Raw genomic sequence first — 18978 nt, forward strand, 5'->3', positions numbered from 1 at the left:
TATTTGATTTACATCTAATAGACATGTCCGTTCAATCCCGGGCTCTGGACGTCCATGAGAACATTCTAAATAGATCAGCAGTATTTGTGTCACTTCAAAATCCTGTGCCCGTATATACTGTAAATGTTGAAGAAAGCTCTAAATCTAGTTTCCTGTAACTTTAAATATACAATTTAAGTTTATAGATGGCTCAGGAAGTGCAACTCCACTGTGTGGTCGACACATGATCAGAAGTGCGATGTCTCACAGCTGCGATTTAGCATTTTTGAAAGATTTCCTGCTTTTCAGATGTAACCCTATTCCCATCTGCCAACACCCCGCAGCTTAATTTCATGCTTAAGCCCTGGTTCTGTGTTAGGTGAGCATCACAAGCCGTGTTTCCTTTCTCTCCCACTTGTGACTGATCCATTTTCAGATTTTGAAAATCTGTGCACTTTGATGTGACAAAGGCAGAGATGGATGTTTTCAAAGATGTCATGGTATTTGTTTCCCTCTGAGGTGTGCATGTGTGTGTGTGTGTGTGTGTGATGATATTTATGATAGAATTTAATGTAAACAGCACACACAGGAAGTATTGTGTTTGTGTCAACAGTAGATGTATCTTTAGTTTGGAAGAAAACAATTGGGCTCCTGCTGTGACAATGCACCAGTAAATAATGATAAATAAGGCAATATTGTGCATATGGGATGCCTTGAATGTAGCAGAATGTATGTAAATACTTAATATACAGACATTGGTAAAACACCAATGCCTGTATATTAAGTATGTACATACATGTATACATTGTTTTAGTAGTCAACTTCTCCACTAGTCGGATAGCTTGGTAAAATGGTCCACTCTACAACAGACACAATTTTCTTATATTGAACTCTGGGCACCAGTCGTATCAAGTGGAGGTCCACAGGTAAGGTTTGAGAAACCATGTTCTTACTGTAGTGTCTCCTCAGTCTTCCTTTCCATCCATCTGTCTGTGTGTCTGCCTAGTCCCACCTCATGTCATCTCTCCATCAGGGCAGCCTCCTCACCAAACCTCGTTGCAAGCCGTTTCCAGATGCCACCCCAGTATCTGACTGTGCGGTATGTCCCAGCCATTCTCAAGGGAGGGGTGTCTCACTACAATCAGGCTTCACCCCTCCCCGCCGCTCTGCTTGCTGCCATCAGTCCTGGTCTCTTCCTTTCCAAATCTTCATGTCTGTGTTTTTGTCTCTTCGGGAATGAATGGGTTTCAGTGTTCAAATGTGTGTTTGTCCTACTTGTGGGAGCCACAACTCCCAGCTGGGCTATAAAGCAAGTAGCAGGTTTAGCTGGATGAAGATTGGGTTTACTTCGGCAAAGATCTGGTATTGAAATATCTTCTTTTTGAGGTTCAGGCCTCAAAAGTCAAGCTCTCGTTTGATTTCCTTTTCCGTCTTGACTTTCAACAGGCTGTCCGCCTCTGTGCTTGCTGGTTTGGGTGTCGTGGGTTTCTCAGCTTGTATTATTCTAACTGTCCGTTCATTCGCTGTTGTCCCCTTTTCCCTTTCTCTGATACTCTTACTATATTTCCTCTTGCATCTTTGGTTGCCAGGGGCTTGACTGAAGCTAGGACTTCCTTCCAGGCCTACTTCCACTATCAATTCTAGCATCTCTTTGGGTTTAAAGGGTCAATTATTGAATAACATGGGGCTGGAAACTGCTGCTGATCTGCTCGCCATAGATGATCCTTTCGACAGACTGTGACATTTGGTTGGATTTCCTGGACGTGGTTTAAATCCTGGTTAAATGAGGGATTGCTTTGTGTCAATGACTAGATATTTGAGCCAATATACAGTCAGGGCCATAAGTACTGTGACACATGTTTTCTTATTTTCCTCTTTCCAAAATTTGAAATGATGCAGTCAATAAGTGGTTGAAGTGTAAGGCTTTCAGCTTTAATTTAGTGGATATAACAAAACTATGGCATTAACTGTTTAGGAATTACAACCATTTGTACACAGTCCCTCACATTTTCAGAGCCTCAAAGGTAATTGGACATTTATCTTACAAATGGTTTGATGGTCATGGTCATGATGGTCCCTCGTTATTTCATTACAAATTAAGCAGATAAAAAGGTCTGCAGATGATTCAAAATGTTGAGTTTTATTCGGTAGCTGGTCCGGGGAACTCTCAGCATGAGGACCAAAGAGGTGTCACTGCAAGTGAAGGAGGCCATTAAAAGCCTGTCAAACAATACACACCTATCTGACAGATAGTAGAAACATTAGGATGGACCAAATCAACAAATCCTAAAAGTAAGGAATGTACTGGCAAGCTCACCAACACCAAAAGGCCCAGAAGACCACAGAGGTAAATCAGACGTAGCAGAATTATTTCCTTGGTGAAGAAAAACCCTTCATAGCATGAATACTGAGATCAATAATACTCTGGAGGAGGAGGCGTGTCTTTGTCAAAGTCTACAATCAAGAGATGCCTTCATGAATCTGAATACAGAAAGTTTACAACAAGGTGAAAACCACTGGTAACACTGACAAACAGGAAGGCTAGATTAGACTTGGCCAGAAAACATCTGAATGAGCCTGATCGGTTTTAGATGAAGGCTCTTTGGAAGATGAAACCAAGATTAACTGTAAAAAGTGTAATAAGGAAAGGAACAGCTCCTGATCCGAAGCAAACCACACCCTCTGGTTAACAGGTTGGAGGCAGTGCTATGGCACGGGCTGTATGGCTGCCAATGGAACTGGGTCACTGGGTCACAGGATGAGTGTTGAGGTGTTATGGGCTTTATTATCTGCTCAGTCAGCCAAATGCTGCAAAACTGATTGGACGGATAATGACCCAAAACATACTGTGAAAACAGAGCTTCTCAAGGCAAATACATGGAATATTCTTCAAGTCTCTCCTGATCTCAACCCAAGTGAGCATGCTTTTATTTAGTACAGACAAAATAGAAGGTAGAAAGACCCACAAACAAGCAGCACCTGAAGGAGGCTGCAGTCAAGGCCTGCAAAGCATCTCAAGGGAGGAAACTCTTATACCCATAGTGATGACTATGGGTGTAAGGCTTCAGGCTACCAATGACTGGATTGTTACACATGATCATTATATTCACTATTATGTTAGTTTGTCCAATTACTTCTGAACCGCTGAACGTGTAGGACTGTGTAAAGATTGCTGTAAACAGTTAATGCCATATTGTTGTTATATCCATTGAAATAAAGCTCAACGTCTACATTTCAACCACATATAGACAGCTTTATTTAAAATCCATTGCAGTCGTGTAAATATGCAAAATTGGAAAAAATGTGTCACAGTGCAAATACTTATGTCCATGACTGTAAATGATGTGGGGTTCCCCACGGCTCAATTCTAGGGCCACCTGTGTTCATTTACGAACATAAATAAGGCAAATCTACTGAGTGCTCAAAGAAGTATTTTTAGGCCTGTAGCAATGTTATACTGTATGTTAAAAACATACAGTATATATTGGGGTTTAGTTTATTAGGCTTTTATTGGCTGTTAGAGAATATTTGATTTATTATTATCGTTATGATTATTCATTATAACACTCTCATATGTTTGTAGACGATAAGATTGTGGAGGATTTATGTCCCGTATACTTTCACAGTCCACCATTTGTTTATCAAGATGGCAACATACATCTAATTTCTGACCTCATATTTGAAATTAGGTACTTAAAAACAAATATAAGTCATGTGTTTTATTTTAAAGCAGAAAAGGTCACATAGGCATTTGGACATTTTACATACATATTTAATATAATTTGTTAACGTCTGTAATATTTCCTTTACTACAGTCCTCACCACATAAAGACAGATGTATATCTAAGAAACGTTGTCACATCACTGTCCTAGCTATCACAACAAATGTCATAGTGTTTGTGTAATATATACTGTATGTTTAATTATCTGTTTTTCCAGATGCAGAACAATCCTGAAAGTGAAATGTCAATGGATGTCACCATCTTTTAGGCTTTCCTATTATGACTGCTTTTTTCTCTCTTTTTTCCAATCATCATGCTTTATGTAGTTGCTTCTTCTTGTCTGACCCGAATGATTACAGCTTCTCCATCAATGTAGCCACTGTCATTAATTTCACTTCCGCTGAGAGAGAGAGAGAGAGAGAGAGAGAGGCTGACAGGAGACGAGCTGCAGCCCGACGACTCAACCTGACAATTTGTTACACAGGGTGTTTAATTAGCTCGAACATGAACCGTTTGGGATAACAGATTAGGAAATAATAAATGTTAGCTTGACAGTTGAGAGGACACATGCAGGAAATGTACTACCTCTCAGCTGAGGAGTTTTGTGTAGTCCCCGTGGCCTCCTGGCTCCATCGATAACAGGCTAGGAGGTCACACTTAATGTGTCTGCTAGTCTGTAGGGAGCGTCGCCGGGGAGAGAAATGTTAATGTTTATGTTTTTCATTCCACTGTGCCAGAAGAATATTCTTCCTCCCATATCTCTGCGGTGATAATGCTGAATGTCTCCTGTCCTCGTGCTAGCTTCTGTTGAGACAGGGAAAAGGTGCCGAAAGGTCCCGGACTTGAAGGTGTTCTCTCGCTAACGAGAGCCGTGCAGTTGGCCCTCGCCCTTAGATTTGATAAGCCTGTTTGTAAAGGTTCCAGGCAAATGGTCCAGATGAAAGTATACGCAGCCCCTCCCAATAAACTCTCATTGTGCTTCTCTCTGCAGCCATTCACATTTGCAATTAATGCTTTTGTCAGCCCCCTTTTGATGTTGGATTTAATTAAATAAGATGCTATTGTGAATGCGATTGGTATCGAAGTTGCTTACAAAAGGCTCTCACCGGGAGCAGCGTGACCTTAAGGTGCACAGCACAAAGCATTCGAGGCCGCCAGCAGCTTGAATGGCAGGTCGAGCCCCTTCAGATGCAAAGCAGGTTCACTAGTGGATGATGACACAGATAACCATTCAGACATGCTATTTACTCCCTGCAATCTGTGTAATGAAAGCAGCCAGACTTACCGAGAAGACACTTGTTTTGCTGTGACTTCTTTAGCCCGTGACTGTCTGCTAGTCATGACTGGGTCCACCCCTCTGTCTTCAGCTCTCCATGCTCTTCACCGAGGAGTGCGACAAGGTGCGGGACCTGATGCACGTTCACTCCTTCAGCTACGACTTCCACCTGCGAGTGGTTCACCAGTACCTGTTCGGCTGCCACATGACGCTGCGCCAGGGCTACCAGCTCACCGACTTCCTGGACGACTTCATCTCCCATCACCCAGACATTCCCAAGTTTGGCCGCAACCACGTCTTCCAAGGTGACTCTGGTTTAAATATCGTCATTAAATTCACCTTGCGACTCCCCACGGGTCATCTAGAATCACCACACGGAGGTAGAGCCACACAGGAAGCTGTACGAGTCCACCTGAATGCCTTGTGATGAACTCACAGTGCATCAAGAGTAGCGTTAGCAAACTGCTTAAGTGGTGCAACAAATATGCAAATAGCCTTCACAATGCATTGGACTCTACTGTAAGCCTCAGGCTGTTACTCCATCTTTCAGTATCCCAGTCTCGTTATAATACTGTGACTACTGTATCTTGCTGATGCTTCCAAGTAGCATTTAGTTTGGTACCGTTTGATAACAGTACTTTTAAGCTGGGGAATGTATACATGCTTTATCCCCTTAGTTTATTAAAAATATATATAGGTTTTCTTTGTCAGCATTAAATATATAGGTTTGCAGGTATCTAAGTGAACAGTTTCCAGATGTATATCAAGAACTATCTAATTAATAGTGATAATACATTAACAAGCGACAAGCTGGAACACGTTAGAAACATGAAACTTGGCTCCATAACCGGAAATTATGTTTTGGTGCTTCTTAAGAATTATGACTCCCGTTGGCCACACGGTAGCGCTTTGATTAATAACCCCAAAATACGCATGGCCACGCCCCATCAACCCATAAGTCTGATTGCCTCAAATTTGGACAGACATGTCCACCTCAACGTGCTCTGCAAACTGCTTCTCGGACCATATGACTTTTGCCAGACCAAACTTTACGTATTTTCTGCAAAATAATATAAATAAACTTTTCTGTTGATAATTATTGGACCAATCTGATGAAATGTCAAAACATTGTTGGTGTTTCTTTTCGTTTTCAGGAGATTGAACAATACGCTTCATAAGGACATGGCTCAGCACATAACTAGACCAAATTCAACAACCGTTGGGCCATTCATCACAAAACCTGCAGTCCCACAATCAGACTATAATTCAGAAATTGCAGGATATGTTTCATGACAATGTTGAACTACTATTTTGAAATCACTCAATAGGGGATGCCACCAGTTTTAAACTTTGACCATAAATCATTGGCAGTTTGTCCAAATATCTCCAAACTTGCTGGATATTTGTATTAAGCTGTTGAAACATGTCCCTAAATGCCAAGATACATGCCTGGTTATTATGAGTGTGCAATAAGTGACAGACTTAAAGCTCAGCTGACTTTTTTTTTGGCAAAAGAGCTGCTGTCCGTTGAGCAAAAGAGGTCTTGAACCCAGAACGGCCATTTGCAACTCTATAATACTTTTGTATTTGCCTTAAGGTGAGAATCTGAGTGTAGGTATGAATCTGCACTGCATGTCTGGCATCTCCTCCAGCTCGCCCCACAGCTCACTGCTGGCCAAAATAGGATCTTTCAAATCCAGAGTTCAATCCAAACTGCTTGCACTGTTTTCCTTTTCATGGCGTGCTAATGTACCACTGAGCCGGGGGTCTTTCCGAGTCATTGAAGAGGTAATGAAGATTTCCTTTAAGTGAATCTTGATTGTCTATGTGTACGTCAGGGAGCTTCTCCATCTCCACGGGGATGATAACGGCTCATCAGCTCTACAACTACATCACTGACCACGCCAGCACCTACGGCATGAAGCCGCTCCGCATGTCCAAGGCTGCCGTCGCCTCTGACAACAAGAAAGGGACGCCTGACCTGCACGAGTATGCACTAGTGGCTCTGTGGAACAGGTAGGAATACTTCCCCATCCCAGTGTACATGCATTACATACATAGCTTCAACCTCCTCTATCTCCTCTTCCTCCTTGCTTTAGTTCGGGTTCCTACAAGGATCTGGAGGGCCTGCACCACCATGATGACTTTGACGTGTCCCTGGTGGTCTGCCATAATGCTGCTCCATTTGAGGAACAGTCCGATGGGGAGAGGCATTTGTTGAGGTAAAGAGACATGAAAGAGGAGATGTGAGGGGATGATATCACCCTAGTAAGTTTGTTAGTTTACAGAATATATATGAATTGATTACTTTAAATAAATGGTGACTTTACTATGAAAATAGTTGCTCATAGCAGCCCTACTTTAGTTGTTTATCTATTGTCCATATTGATAATCTAAAGTAGAGCCTGAATGATACTGGATTGTAAGGTGGATGTCTATATTTGAGTTTTAAAAAAAGAAATCTTTTAAATTATTTTGACAGAAACACATAATGCAAACCAGTTCTCTTTCATGGCATTGGTTTCGTGTCACATTGGGAACGCCTACAGCGTGACCTCATCAGAGCATGTAAGGGTGACTTCACATCCTCAGCCTGCCGCTAAGCCTCAGGTGTTAGGGTCATGCCCGTATGGCCACAGTGCGCCAAGCGGAGCAGAAGGCTCAAATGCGTAATATCGGTCCAGATCTAATCAGAAATGAATTGTCTTTATGAATTCTCCTGTTCCTTCATGCGCAGGTTGCGGTTCTATGTGATCATGACCAGTCAGAGGGAGCTCTTCCCCCGCCTCACGGCTGACATGCGCCGCTTCAAGAAGCTCCCTCAGATCCACCGTGACCCTGGGGAGCTGAGTGGACGGGCCCCCCCGGATCGGGCAGAGGCCTGCGGGTCACGCGGTGCCGAGCAGGACCTCTGGGAGGAAACGTTGCCCGAAGCCGCAGCCTCCTTGGCCCCGAGCGACGGCAATGAGTTTTACCCTCTGGCGGGGGGTGGCCGGGAGAACCAGGGGCTGCTCTACCCCTCCCCTCTGTTCCCCCTGCTCAACAACGAGGTGGTGTCGGCCCGCAGACAGATCCAGGCCAGCGTGGAGCAGGCCATGGGTCACTGCCGCAGGGACAACCTGTGGAGGAGGCTGTTCCACGGGGAGCACCTGGACAAGCTGAAGCTGACCAAGCTGTCGTTCAGCGAGCTGGAGGAGCTGCTGGAGGCCGTGCAGAGCTGCTCGGTGGGGGAGATCGACCCACAACTGGTGAGACTCCCATTTTACATTCACACACCATGTCCAGGCTTGGAAAATTAATTTTGGTTTATTACAACCTGGATCTTATTTACAGTCTGGCCATCATTCCTATTGCTTATGAAAACAGTGTGTACTCACCTGGTTTATTGTTCAGATCTGGGAACACGCTGCCGGCGCTTGATCGTGATAATATACAGATAATTACAACCCCTCCTCTTCATTGTGGAGGTTGGATTATTACCTTTTTGACGGTTACATCTACAGTCTCTGATCATATCTCTGGGTTTCATTTTGTTTGGGATAATAATGCATAATGATGGTGGTTGAAACAGTAATGTGTGTGATGTGTCGCTGCAGGACTGCTTCCTGACCATGAGTCCAGCCTGGTACCAGAGCCTGGTCAAGGTCCTACTGAACCGCTTCCCTCAGAGCTGCAGACACTTTGACGACAACGGCATCCAGTATCTGGTGAGAAGATGGTTCCGTTTCCTCAAAGGGTGACGATGTGTAACTCCACCAAGCCTCTGGCTTCAACACCATGTCAAACAATGGGGGGGGGGGTCACTTTAAGACTGAGAGATCAGTGTTTAAAGGTAAAATAGGACTCTCCAGGGATTGTTTCTTATCTTGAGGGGGATAATTATGGGATCCTTCCGAGTTTATGAGAATGAGAGCGCTGTAGATCAGCCTGACCTCTCCCTCTTATCTGTTCTCTTAGCCGACACCAGATGTAACTTTTAAAAGATTTGTGTGCAAAGAGTCCGCTGTGATGTCGACAACAGAGTGCACTACAGCTCTGATTCACTAGTCTCCTCCTCAGCAACAGCCGCTGAGACTTATGGGTAGTGTAGTATTTTGTGCCAATCCAATCTCTTCTACTTTGCATCACTGTCGGCTCCTTCAGCGGCCTTTGGCCTCCATACAGGCTGACCATGTGTTAGCACCGTGTTGGGTTCATGGAATATCACTGGACTTTAGGCCTTTAACACCGGGGGGGGTGGTCATTTATTTTTGTTTGTTTTTCACACAAATTGTCAATATTACGTGTTTTTCTTTTAAGTGATAATCGTCCTGACATTCATTAGGATTATAAAACAACTCGGCAATGTTAATAACTCCTTTCAGCACAGTCCAGATATCTGCCTTCCACAATAAAAACCAGCAGGGCCCAGGGGGCAGGAGAAAAAGGAGGAGGCAGAACCAAAAGTCAACAAAATAAGTCATGAGATAAGCTTACAGTTAACAAACAGTACTGCAGTTATCCCAAAAAAGTGTTTCTGTGTTGAGGAACATTGAAGTGTTGAGGAAAAGAAATGTTCACGTCATTGCTCCTGTTTGTCAGCATTTTAACATTGAACGTTTTCATTGTCACCAAAGAAAATTGCCGTTCTGTTTAACATGATGATGAAGAAGATAAAAAAAAGATTACTCATTGTCAGTAGAAGGCTAAAGTCCATCTAATCTACATCCACATCTGTCCTCTTTGTTTCAGGCTGTTCTGAACCAGAAGTTCACTGACTGCTTTGTTTTGGTCTTTCTGGATGCGCAGGCTGGAAAAACAGTGAGATATCACAATGACATGACTAATATTATTATTATTATTATTATTATTATTATTATTATTATAGTAGCATCTAAGCACTGATTCTTGTCTGTTTCCCTCCTGCAGAGCCTAAAGGTCGTGTTTCGGGAGCCGCTACCGTCCCAGCAGCCGGCCGGCAGCAGCCCTCCCCCCCAGCTGGTGTCCATGTACCACCACCTGGAGTCCGTCATCAACACCGCCTGCTATAACCTCTGGACGGGACTGTTGTAGAGCAGATCAGAGCTGGACTTCAGCTCATGGTCCCCACTGAAGTATGGAAACGGGAAGCAGCAGTTGGGTTGAGTTCATGTGGGGGAAATCCTCTGCCAGTATGTTCTCCCAGCAGCTACGTGGAGCTCAGTTCTACTTTACCACCATGCATCAGCATTGAGAAAAGCATCAGACAGACCGAGGTTGCTACTGTGTTCATGTCAGTGCCAACGTCAGAAACCTAAACCGAGACCCAAACCAGTCGGGAAAAATCTGATTAAAAGTAAATGAACCGGTGCGCATAAACCTCCATGAGCTAGTTCGGTATCAGCCTTAATCCTTGTGATATACTTGCTTTTAACTACACATTCAAGTGCATGTGATGACCAGCCCGTGTATCCTGTGCTCCTACCGGTCCACAAGAGGGATTCAAACCCATGGAGGATGGTATGTTATAAGGGACAGTGTCTGTGATTTGATGGCATCATCCAGTGTCACTCTGATCTGCATCACAGTGGATGCACCTTTAAATCCTCCAGGTTCACAGCATGAGCAGTGCTACTCCCAATGCAGCTGGGAGTTAAGTACACGCTTTGTTAAAAAGCAAGTATATGGCAGCTTATGGTTTCTCTCGATACTGTGGAGTGGAGCTCACACTGGACGTTGGCCCACGTTTTGTCCATTGACGGTCCCAATAGCGTTAATTCAACGTAGACCCCAAGGCTGAAACTGCACCCTGATTCTATTTAGTCATTTGCCACTTTTGATTGGCTGACTAAAGACGCAGCTCGTGTTATGAAACCCAAATCAAGATGTTCCCTTGTAGTGATTTGGACCCGCAACTGAGAGGGTCTACGGTGTCTGGACCCGGACACCCTGATGGGTCGGGTCCTCAGGGTCGTCAGGGACGAGGTCCGTCTGAAGAACCGTTCACTGATTGTCTGTGACCATTCTAAAAGTAGATGAGCCGTATCCACGTCTCTGATGTCATGAGCAGAGTTCTCCCATGTCCTGGAGTCCTAGAGTCCTGGTGACGTGACTGAGGGAACCCTTTACGTGTTTTGACAGTAGAGAAGACACTGCTGACTTCCTTTGTGCTCATCTTTAACAGAACTACCCTGTCAGCATTTCAGATTCACGTCGTTTGCACCCAACAATGAAGCCTTCTGCACAAGCTTCATCCTCCACAGCGTCGTTCCTTACCTTGGATGGTGTGCCTTTTGACTATCTGTAGCTCTTCATGCCACAGCAGTGTTGTATGTGTGAGGCAGCTGGGACGGCTTTAATGTTCCAAGTGGCAAACCTCTTACCCCACTTGAACGCCACTGCCATGCCTGGTGCCCTGAAGTGCCTTTCTTTCACTCTTTTTTTTTTATACCCCCAAAACTATGAAGCTGTTGTCATAACATGAGCTCAGCATAGAAGGTATCAGTGAAGTCAGTTTGCAGAAACATGGCGAAAACATGTTGTATTAACTCTGCTGATTTGCATAATAGCGTGCAACATGTCACCAGAGTGTTTACAGAGCATGTTCAGGGTGATGAGTTTGAGGTTGTGATGTATATTCTGGAAGGCTGCTGGCTGGTTGACAAGAGGGCATGAAGCCAGCCTGACGGAGGCGTGGTTCCCCCAGTACCCTCCTAACCCTTACCCAGCAGCCCCGGGGTTTCTGCATATTTTCACTGGAAGGAAGCACATGTTTGAGCTCACTTGTGGACGTGAAATGGAGGAATGTGGAGACCTCGGTCTGAATGTTAAACACTGGATATGCATAACTGTAACGAGTTAGCCCTCAGCGTTTTGTAATATAAACACTGCACTGTATAATGTATATTATGTACATACCAAACACTTTATACAGTATGTGAAATGCTAAATAAAGCAGTAGGATGAATGAGAACTTTTGGAATGTTTTTTTACGTGAACAAAAAGAGGAATCCGTCGAGAACCGCTCATCTGATCTCTTTCGCATTTTGTGGGTGTTTTGCTGAGGACCCCATGGAGTGCTTTGAGTTGTGGACCGTCTGAGAGGCAGAGGGGCGGAGCTTAAAATGGCTCTGCACAGCGGTGTGTTCACAGGCTCACTGGCTGCTGTGTATATTAAGGCTACAACCACTCTGCTGAAGGAAGTGGCCACATGTGGAGGAACCTGATGTGGATTGTCTTCTCCATAGAGGGGACTACACCTCCACCATAAACAGCTTGTAAAACAGTTAACCATCACCACTGCAGTCATTTTGATTAAAAAAAAAAGAAGAAAAAAAAGAAAAACTCATTTCAATAACGTCCTCAGTCTGAATCCTATTTTATGTCATTTTATGACGTTTGTAACATTTAGGTGTTATTAAAAAGTCCTATAATAACCAAAGATGAGAATTTAGCTATTACAGAACTATCATCCTAGGTTATGATGCATGGAGCCTGTCCTAAATTCAAAAATAACTGACAGGTCTGTATGGCAATTACAATGAAGACGGGAACATGTACACAACATGAACACTGAAATATAATGACTGAAAGGCTTTAAATGATATGACATCACGAGTGCTGATTGAATAATCAATTATTATAGTACGGTTTCCTAAGATGAGCTAGGAGCTATGTAAAGGATAGGACACAGCCATGAGGTTAGGAATTGCTTGAGTAATAGGAAGATAGGTTTTTAGAATTATTTATTTTTCACAGTGAAATGCTTATCTACACATGGTCAAACCGTTTTAATCGCTACACTTAAAAGGATTTATTGTTATTTGAGAAAATAAGTGTTGTTGGAGCGATAGAACCACTGGTGATTTAATGACAACATTTAGATGGGAAATTGTCATGTAAACAGTAAAATATACAGTACACTACATCAAAGTATAGTACATACTTAGATTGACAATGTATGTGTATGGCCACTATAAACTGTGTGAAGCTCCTCCTTGAAGCAGAGCTCCTGAAACCTGCACAGCGTTGAGGTCACCTGCTCATCACTCTTTCATCCAACCCAGACCCTCCTTTGTGGAGCCTAGAGTGGACAGAGATCATTATACACGTATACATGTTGGTTGTAATATATTATTTTATTTTATTTTTTATTTAAAAAAAATATATATACACAGTATATTACAAAATATCTAAATAATATATACAAAATATAAGAAGAGCACTCACCCAGTGGCTTGTATTCACAGCCAACATATCCCTGGTAGTGGAGGTTCTCCAGTGTGGTGAACAGGTAGCTGTAGTTGAGCTCTCCAGCACTGTCGGGCTCATTCCTGCCTGGAACCTGAGCAATCTGAACATGACCTGAGGAAGAGTCCGTCTGTATTAGCTCCAGAGGCTTTAGTCCCTGGCCAACAACACGTCACATCTTCAGAGCTGCACAGGTTTATCCTGAGTAGCCGAAGAGGCCTGAGCTCAGTCGAGTCTTTTCTTCCACATGTTTATTATAGGAAATCAAAGCTTTATGATTTAAAGAGCACGAGTCTCTGATCCAAACTCCTCTACATCTTAAGTAGGGAATTAAATTCAAAGAATGGGTCATGTGGAGATGGTTGTAGACAAGCTGCGGAAATGTCGATTCCTAACCTCAACCACACAAAGTCGATTCCTAACCTCAGCCACACAAGGTCGATTCCTAACCTCAGCCACACAAGGTCGATTCCTAACCTCAACCACACAAAGTCGATTCCTAACCTCAACCACACAAAGTCGATTCCTAACCTCAACCACACAAAGTCGATTCCTAACCTCAACCACACAAGGTCGATTCCTAACCTCAACCACACAAAGTCGATTCCTAACCTCAACCACACAAGGTCGATTCCTAACCTCAACCACACAAAGTCGATTCCTAACCTCAACCACACAAGGTCGATTCTTAACCTCAACCACACAAGGTCGATACCTAACGCCAACCACACAAGGTCGATTCCTAACGCCAACCACACAAAGTCGATTCCTAACGCCAACCACACAAGGTTGATTCCTAACGCCAACCACACAAAGTCGATTCCTAACCTCAACCACACAAGTTCGATTCCTAACGCCAACCACACAAAGTCGATTCCTAACGCCAACCACACAAGGTCGATTCCTAACCTCAACCACACAAGGTCGATTCCTAACCTCAACCACACAAGTTCGATTCCTAACGCCAACCACACAAAGTCGATTCCTAACCTCAACCACACAAGTTCGATTCCTAACGCCAACCACACAAGTTCGATTCCTAACACCAACCACACAAGGTCGATTCCTAACGCCAACCACACAAAGTCGATTCCTAACGCCAACCACACAAGGTCGATTCCTAACGCCAACCACACAAAGTCGATTCCTAACCTCAACCACACAAGTTCGATTCCTAACGCCAACCACACAAGGTCGATACCTAACGCCAACCACACAAGTTCGATTCCTAACGCCAACCACACAAAGTCGATTCCTAACCTCAACCACACAAGTTCGATTCCTAACGCCAACCACACAAGTTCGATTCCTAACACCAACCACACAAGGTCGATACCTAACGCCAACCACACAAGTTCGATTCCTAACACCAACCACACAAGGTCGATACCTAACGCCAACCACACAAGGTCGATACCTAACGCCAACCACACAAGGTCGATACCTAACGCCAACCACACAAGGTCGATACCTAACGCCAACCACACAAGGTCGATTCCTAACCTCAACCACACAAGTTTGATTCCTAACCTCAACCACACAAGTTAGATTCCTAACCTCAACCATTTCGTAATTTGTGGGTCACTTTCTAGACACAAACTAAAAGCTGAAGGAAAGAGATGAATGACATGTACTAGAGATGCCTGGATTGCAGCTGCAGCAGGTCGGGTCAGAAAAATTAACATTCTGATTAATAGTGGGTGAAACAATAAATCATTAAAAAATACATTAAAATTTAAGACAGCCTACGAGGACTAGTGAAATATTCATGCGGGTGCATTTCTCTCAATCTTAGAAATATTTTATTTGGGTGGAGGATTAAACTCACCATCCTTATATAATAATAAGACTCCCTTTGTGACGACATATAATTGGATTTCTGGCTCTTTGTGCAACAGCTTTAAAGCTGCACTCATACATATTGTAACATTAACAACTGGGCAAATTACTGTAATATGAAAGGTGTCACCCAAACAGATTCCATCTGTTCCAGCATCGTTCAATAGGCTTACAATATCAATAACATCATTTGAGACCACTGACTGTAATTAAGGGTAAATATCAATTCCAATATATCTGATGGTCACTAGGATACGAGATGATGTGTTGGGGGATTAAAAGAGGAATTAAGATCAAACAGATGAGAAGCCTGGGCAAAATGAGGCCACTAAAGCTGAAGGATCCGAGTACATCATATTTTATCTCACATCCAACTCACCAATGATGGGTAAATACTTTTGTATGTTCTGTGTCAGGTTTCCATCCATTATTTGCCAGTGAAAGACGTCCTGAAACCGTTCACACGTGTGTTAAGTCCAAAGTTTCGTCATCTTTTTTTCATTTTTTATTTTCAAGAGCACCCACCATTTGCAGCTTGATGTTTGGCTTCCCAACCTTCTCCAGTATTGCAGCAGCTACAGACACAAAAAGGAGGAGGAGCTAAGACTAAGACTCATGCAGGTAGCATTCTATCTGCCAGAGAGGAGGACAACACGACCACACACTGCAGCATCGAGTCTACTTTGTGCTTGAAGTACAGAATGTGACCTGCACTCGCATCAAAATATGTTATGGGGGCAGAATGACTTCTTACTGGCCTGCTTTTATCATTCATTCATTCATATCAGAAATATGACATGAAAAGGACATGTTCCTCCTTCACACACTGGAGCTCAACGTCGTGACACGACTGGCGAGTGCAAAGATGAAACGCCTCGTGGAACGAATGCTGCTTCATCAGTTGCCTGACTGAGTCTCAGCGGGACAGTGTCTTACCCTGATGAGGGGAGTCCAGGAAGTACCTGGGATCTGTCATCCTCGTGTTGATTGGCTCAATCAAACCAGTGATTCCTTCCTGTGAGGAGCAGGGACATTTCACAGCATCACATTAAGAACCATCCATTGAGGGTGCTGTGATGTTAACTGATCTAACTTAAATAATATGACACATAGTACACCTACAGTGCTGCAGCTTTATGAATACCACAATATCCTTGTCCAATACAACCAAAAAAACACACGAGTCATTTCCTCTCACCACACAAGTTAAAACATATAACTTTAGTTATTACACTAGTTATTAAAAGAACCCACAATAGCCGACGTGTGTGATTTGGTTCAAGAGATTTTTGGGTATTTTACTGTTTTGGCTACTTTCCCAGAGTAAGCCTAATAAAAGCCTGAGGACAGAGCTTTTCTATGTATTCTGTGAGGTCTAAAGTTATTTCATACAGTCGTGGGACAACTCGACGAACCCCAGCCGGGATTCTGGAGGACTTGTTGTCACAGCGAGGTTGCCAGGTTTGGTACCCAGGGACAGATTTGTGTGGATATACCTTGAATCATATTTAAATATATATATATATTTGTTTGAATCTTACACATATATTCTATTTTCTCTTTGCGGTATCCCACTATCTTTCTGCAGAGATCCAGGTTCACTTGTTTCATCCTGTTGGGAGTTGTTATGTTGAACAGAAGAGGTCACCGACCTTTGAGAAGATATCAGCAGCATAGTTTAGGTTCTGCACAAAGATGGCCTCCATCTCCTTGGCAACCGCCATTCTGTGTGAGCCTACGGGAACCCTCCCTGCCATCAGGTGGATCCTGGGAAATTCATAGGAAATATGTCATACATAAATTTGATTCTGCTTTTGGACTCTCGCATTAAGGCTGTTTCCTCATCACAAAACACAAACGCCCTGAAAAAAAAGAACCGTCTCAGGAGCAGTAAAAAATTATAATAATTTCCAGGCAGATTATTATAATTTAACTGTCTAGTTTTTCCACATATATATTTACCCCTGGACCGTCAAATTCAGCTCATCTGAGAGACGTTTCTACACCTTGACAGCAGAGCCAAAAGCAAGCCGTGAGGGGAAAGTATCAGCCCTGAGCACCGAGACCGGACCGGACGGAGGTTCAGATCTCGGGGAGCAGAAACATTTGTGCTGCATGGACGGTTCCCAGGAGCCCAGAAGTCTGGAACAACTAGGACTCTTCCGAGAGCCGGTCGCCGGCCGGACTGAGCAATCGCTTTTAGTAAGACAAGTCGGACTCTCAGACTGAGAGGATCTAGACTCTCTGGTCTGGTGGAACCAAGACTGGACTATATCATTATAAATACATATCAGAAATGTAATGAGAAAGCAGAATGTATTGCCTCTGTGGTTGAAATGTGCCTTTTCCTTTGGTATGCACAAGCTCCTGTTCCACTTCACACTGACTCCTAGGAGGGAGGAAACAGCCCAAAGGGACTTTACGCCTCACCTCTTGCAGTCCAAAGCTCTCGCATACTTCAGAGCCAGATCCAGACCCCGTCTGAACTCTACCTCTCTTCCAGGAACGGCTCCAAGACCCAGATCGCCTCTTTTTACATCTCCTGCAACACATGCATCCTTTATTCCCATCACCATCATCCTCCTCTAAGTGTTACTACGCATGGAAGGATCAGTACAGTGTGCGCGTGCGCGTGCGCGTGCGTGTCCGATGGTGGTGCTGGAAGGCTGCAGGTACCGGGCGGGGTGTTGATGAGGACCACCTCCACCCCGGTCGCCTCCTTGGCTCTCTGAAGCTCCTCCAGGTCGGACTCGTAGAGCCAGGCTGCCTCCACAGCCCGGAAGCCGGCCGAGGCGGCCGCGTAGATCCTCTGGCTGTAGTCCGGCAGCTCCGTGAACAGCCAGGAGATGTTCGCGCAGAACTTGAGCGGCGCCATGTCGGTGACCTGAGGGGCCGACGACCCGAGGTTCAACCGGAACGTTCAGCCGACAGCCGCGGGGCGACACGGTTCGCTTTAGAAGGAGCTCTTTGTTACCACCTACGTACCTTCCTTCCTGCGGCGTTAGCTGTATTAATATTTGTCTTGCAAATAGTTACAAAAAAGTATCAAGAGAAGTTTTGACCGACCATAGGGAGACTGTTATTGTCACATGACCGAAAGCGGCGTGCTTCCTGGTCTGTAAAATACGCATGCGCAGAAAGTATTTTTTTAAATAATTTGTTTATGTATTGTTTTGTGTTATATGAGAAGGGCTAGAACAGCGTTGCTTTCCTTCAAAACTATATTTTCCACGGGGTTTAGGTTGTTTTACTTAATTACAATTGTTATTTACATACATACATGAAATTTGATCCAAAGCCTTTTTTAGGGTGTAACTTGAAGTTTAGTGTTTTGCTCAAGGACACTTCAACATGCAAACTGTAGGAGGCCAGAGCTCGAACCAGCTACCTCGTGGTCAAAGAATGACCACCCTAACCCTGACCAAGAGAGCGAAGCTTTTGATGATGATGTAGAGGAAGAGGTTTCAGAATGTGAGGATCACATTTATGAAAATTCAGAGACAGGGAATTTAAAGCAGAGGATGAGATCGAGCATCAGATAGTTCCAAAACAAAGATGAGCCCCAGGACCAGGACTAGCCCGCCAGCAGCCAGTCCCAGGACCAGAACAAGCCAGCCAGCAGCCAGTCCCAGGACCAGAACAAGCCCGCCAGCAGCCAGTCCCAGGACCAGAACAAGCCCGCCAGCAGCCAGTCCCAGGACCAGAACAAGCCCACCAGCAGCCAGTCCCAGGACCAGAACAAGCCCGCCAGCAGCCAGTCCCAGGACCAGAACAAGCCCGCCAGAAGCAAGCAAGTGAAGAAATCAAAAATTGTGAAATTGAATGGTCTTCTTGCATAAAGATTTGGGCTGCCTGTGATGTCACTTCCTGGTATACTAACACATCTACACAGGGAAGCCTGATGGAGGAGCCACTCAGAAACATCAAGGAATGACAGTAGTCCTGGACGGCACT

At 44.2% G+C, this 18978-nt stretch overlaps 2 protein-coding genes across 10 annotated transcripts in view; one reads left to right on the forward strand and one right to left on the reverse strand.

The window, feature by feature from the left end:
- The window catches only part of szt2 (SZT2 subunit of KICSTOR complex), a 90126-nt gene extending 78218 nt beyond the window's left edge, over positions 1-11908 (forward strand). For 5 of the 8 annotated variants that reach the window (XM_034530851.1, XM_034530852.1, XM_034530854.1 and 2 more), the window contains 8 exons: positions 1013-1078; positions 5069-5282; positions 6816-6993; positions 7077-7199; positions 7715-8225; positions 8574-8684; positions 9709-9777; positions 9886-11908. In XM_034530851.1, coding sequence (XP_034386742.1) covers positions 1013-1078; positions 5069-5282; positions 6816-6993; positions 7077-7199; positions 7715-8225; positions 8574-8684; positions 9709-9777; positions 9886-10029 — 1416 coding nt within the window. In that variant the 3' untranslated portion in view covers positions 10030-11908. The remainder of the gene's footprint in view (positions 1-1012; positions 1079-5068; positions 5283-6815; positions 6994-7076; positions 7200-7714; positions 8226-8573; positions 8685-9708; positions 9778-9885) is intronic. The other 3 variants (XM_034530857.1, XM_034530859.1, XM_034530858.1) reach the window with 2 other exon arrangements.
- Positions 11909-12664: 756 nt separating this feature from the next.
- Positions 12665-18147, reverse strand: hyi (hydroxypyruvate isomerase). Of its 2 annotated transcripts, XM_034531564.1 has the most exons (8): positions 17701-18147; positions 17455-17566; positions 16677-16791; positions 15961-16039; positions 15550-15599; positions 15404-15473; positions 13165-13299; positions 12665-13018 (listed from the first exon to the last, which is right to left on the reverse strand). In XM_034531564.1, the coding sequence occupies exons 1-8, from the start codon at positions 17897-17899 to the stop codon at positions 12981-12983; spliced, it is 798 nt and encodes a 265-aa protein (XP_034387455.1). In that variant the 5' UTR covers positions 17900-18147; the 3' UTR covers positions 12665-12980. The 2 variants fall into 2 exon arrangements, with proteins under 2 accessions (XP_034387455.1, XP_034387456.1); XM_034531565.1 differs by lacking the exons at positions 15404-15473; positions 15550-15599 and having other exon boundaries at positions 12694-13018.
- Positions 18148-18978: the final 831 nt, after the last annotated feature.

Source organism: Cyclopterus lumpus, chromosome 4 (genome assembly GCF_009769545.1).
Source record: "Cyclopterus lumpus isolate fCycLum1 chromosome 4, fCycLum1.pri, whole genome shotgun sequence".
Taxonomy (NCBI): domain Eukaryota; kingdom Metazoa; phylum Chordata; class Actinopteri; order Perciformes; family Cyclopteridae; genus Cyclopterus; species Cyclopterus lumpus.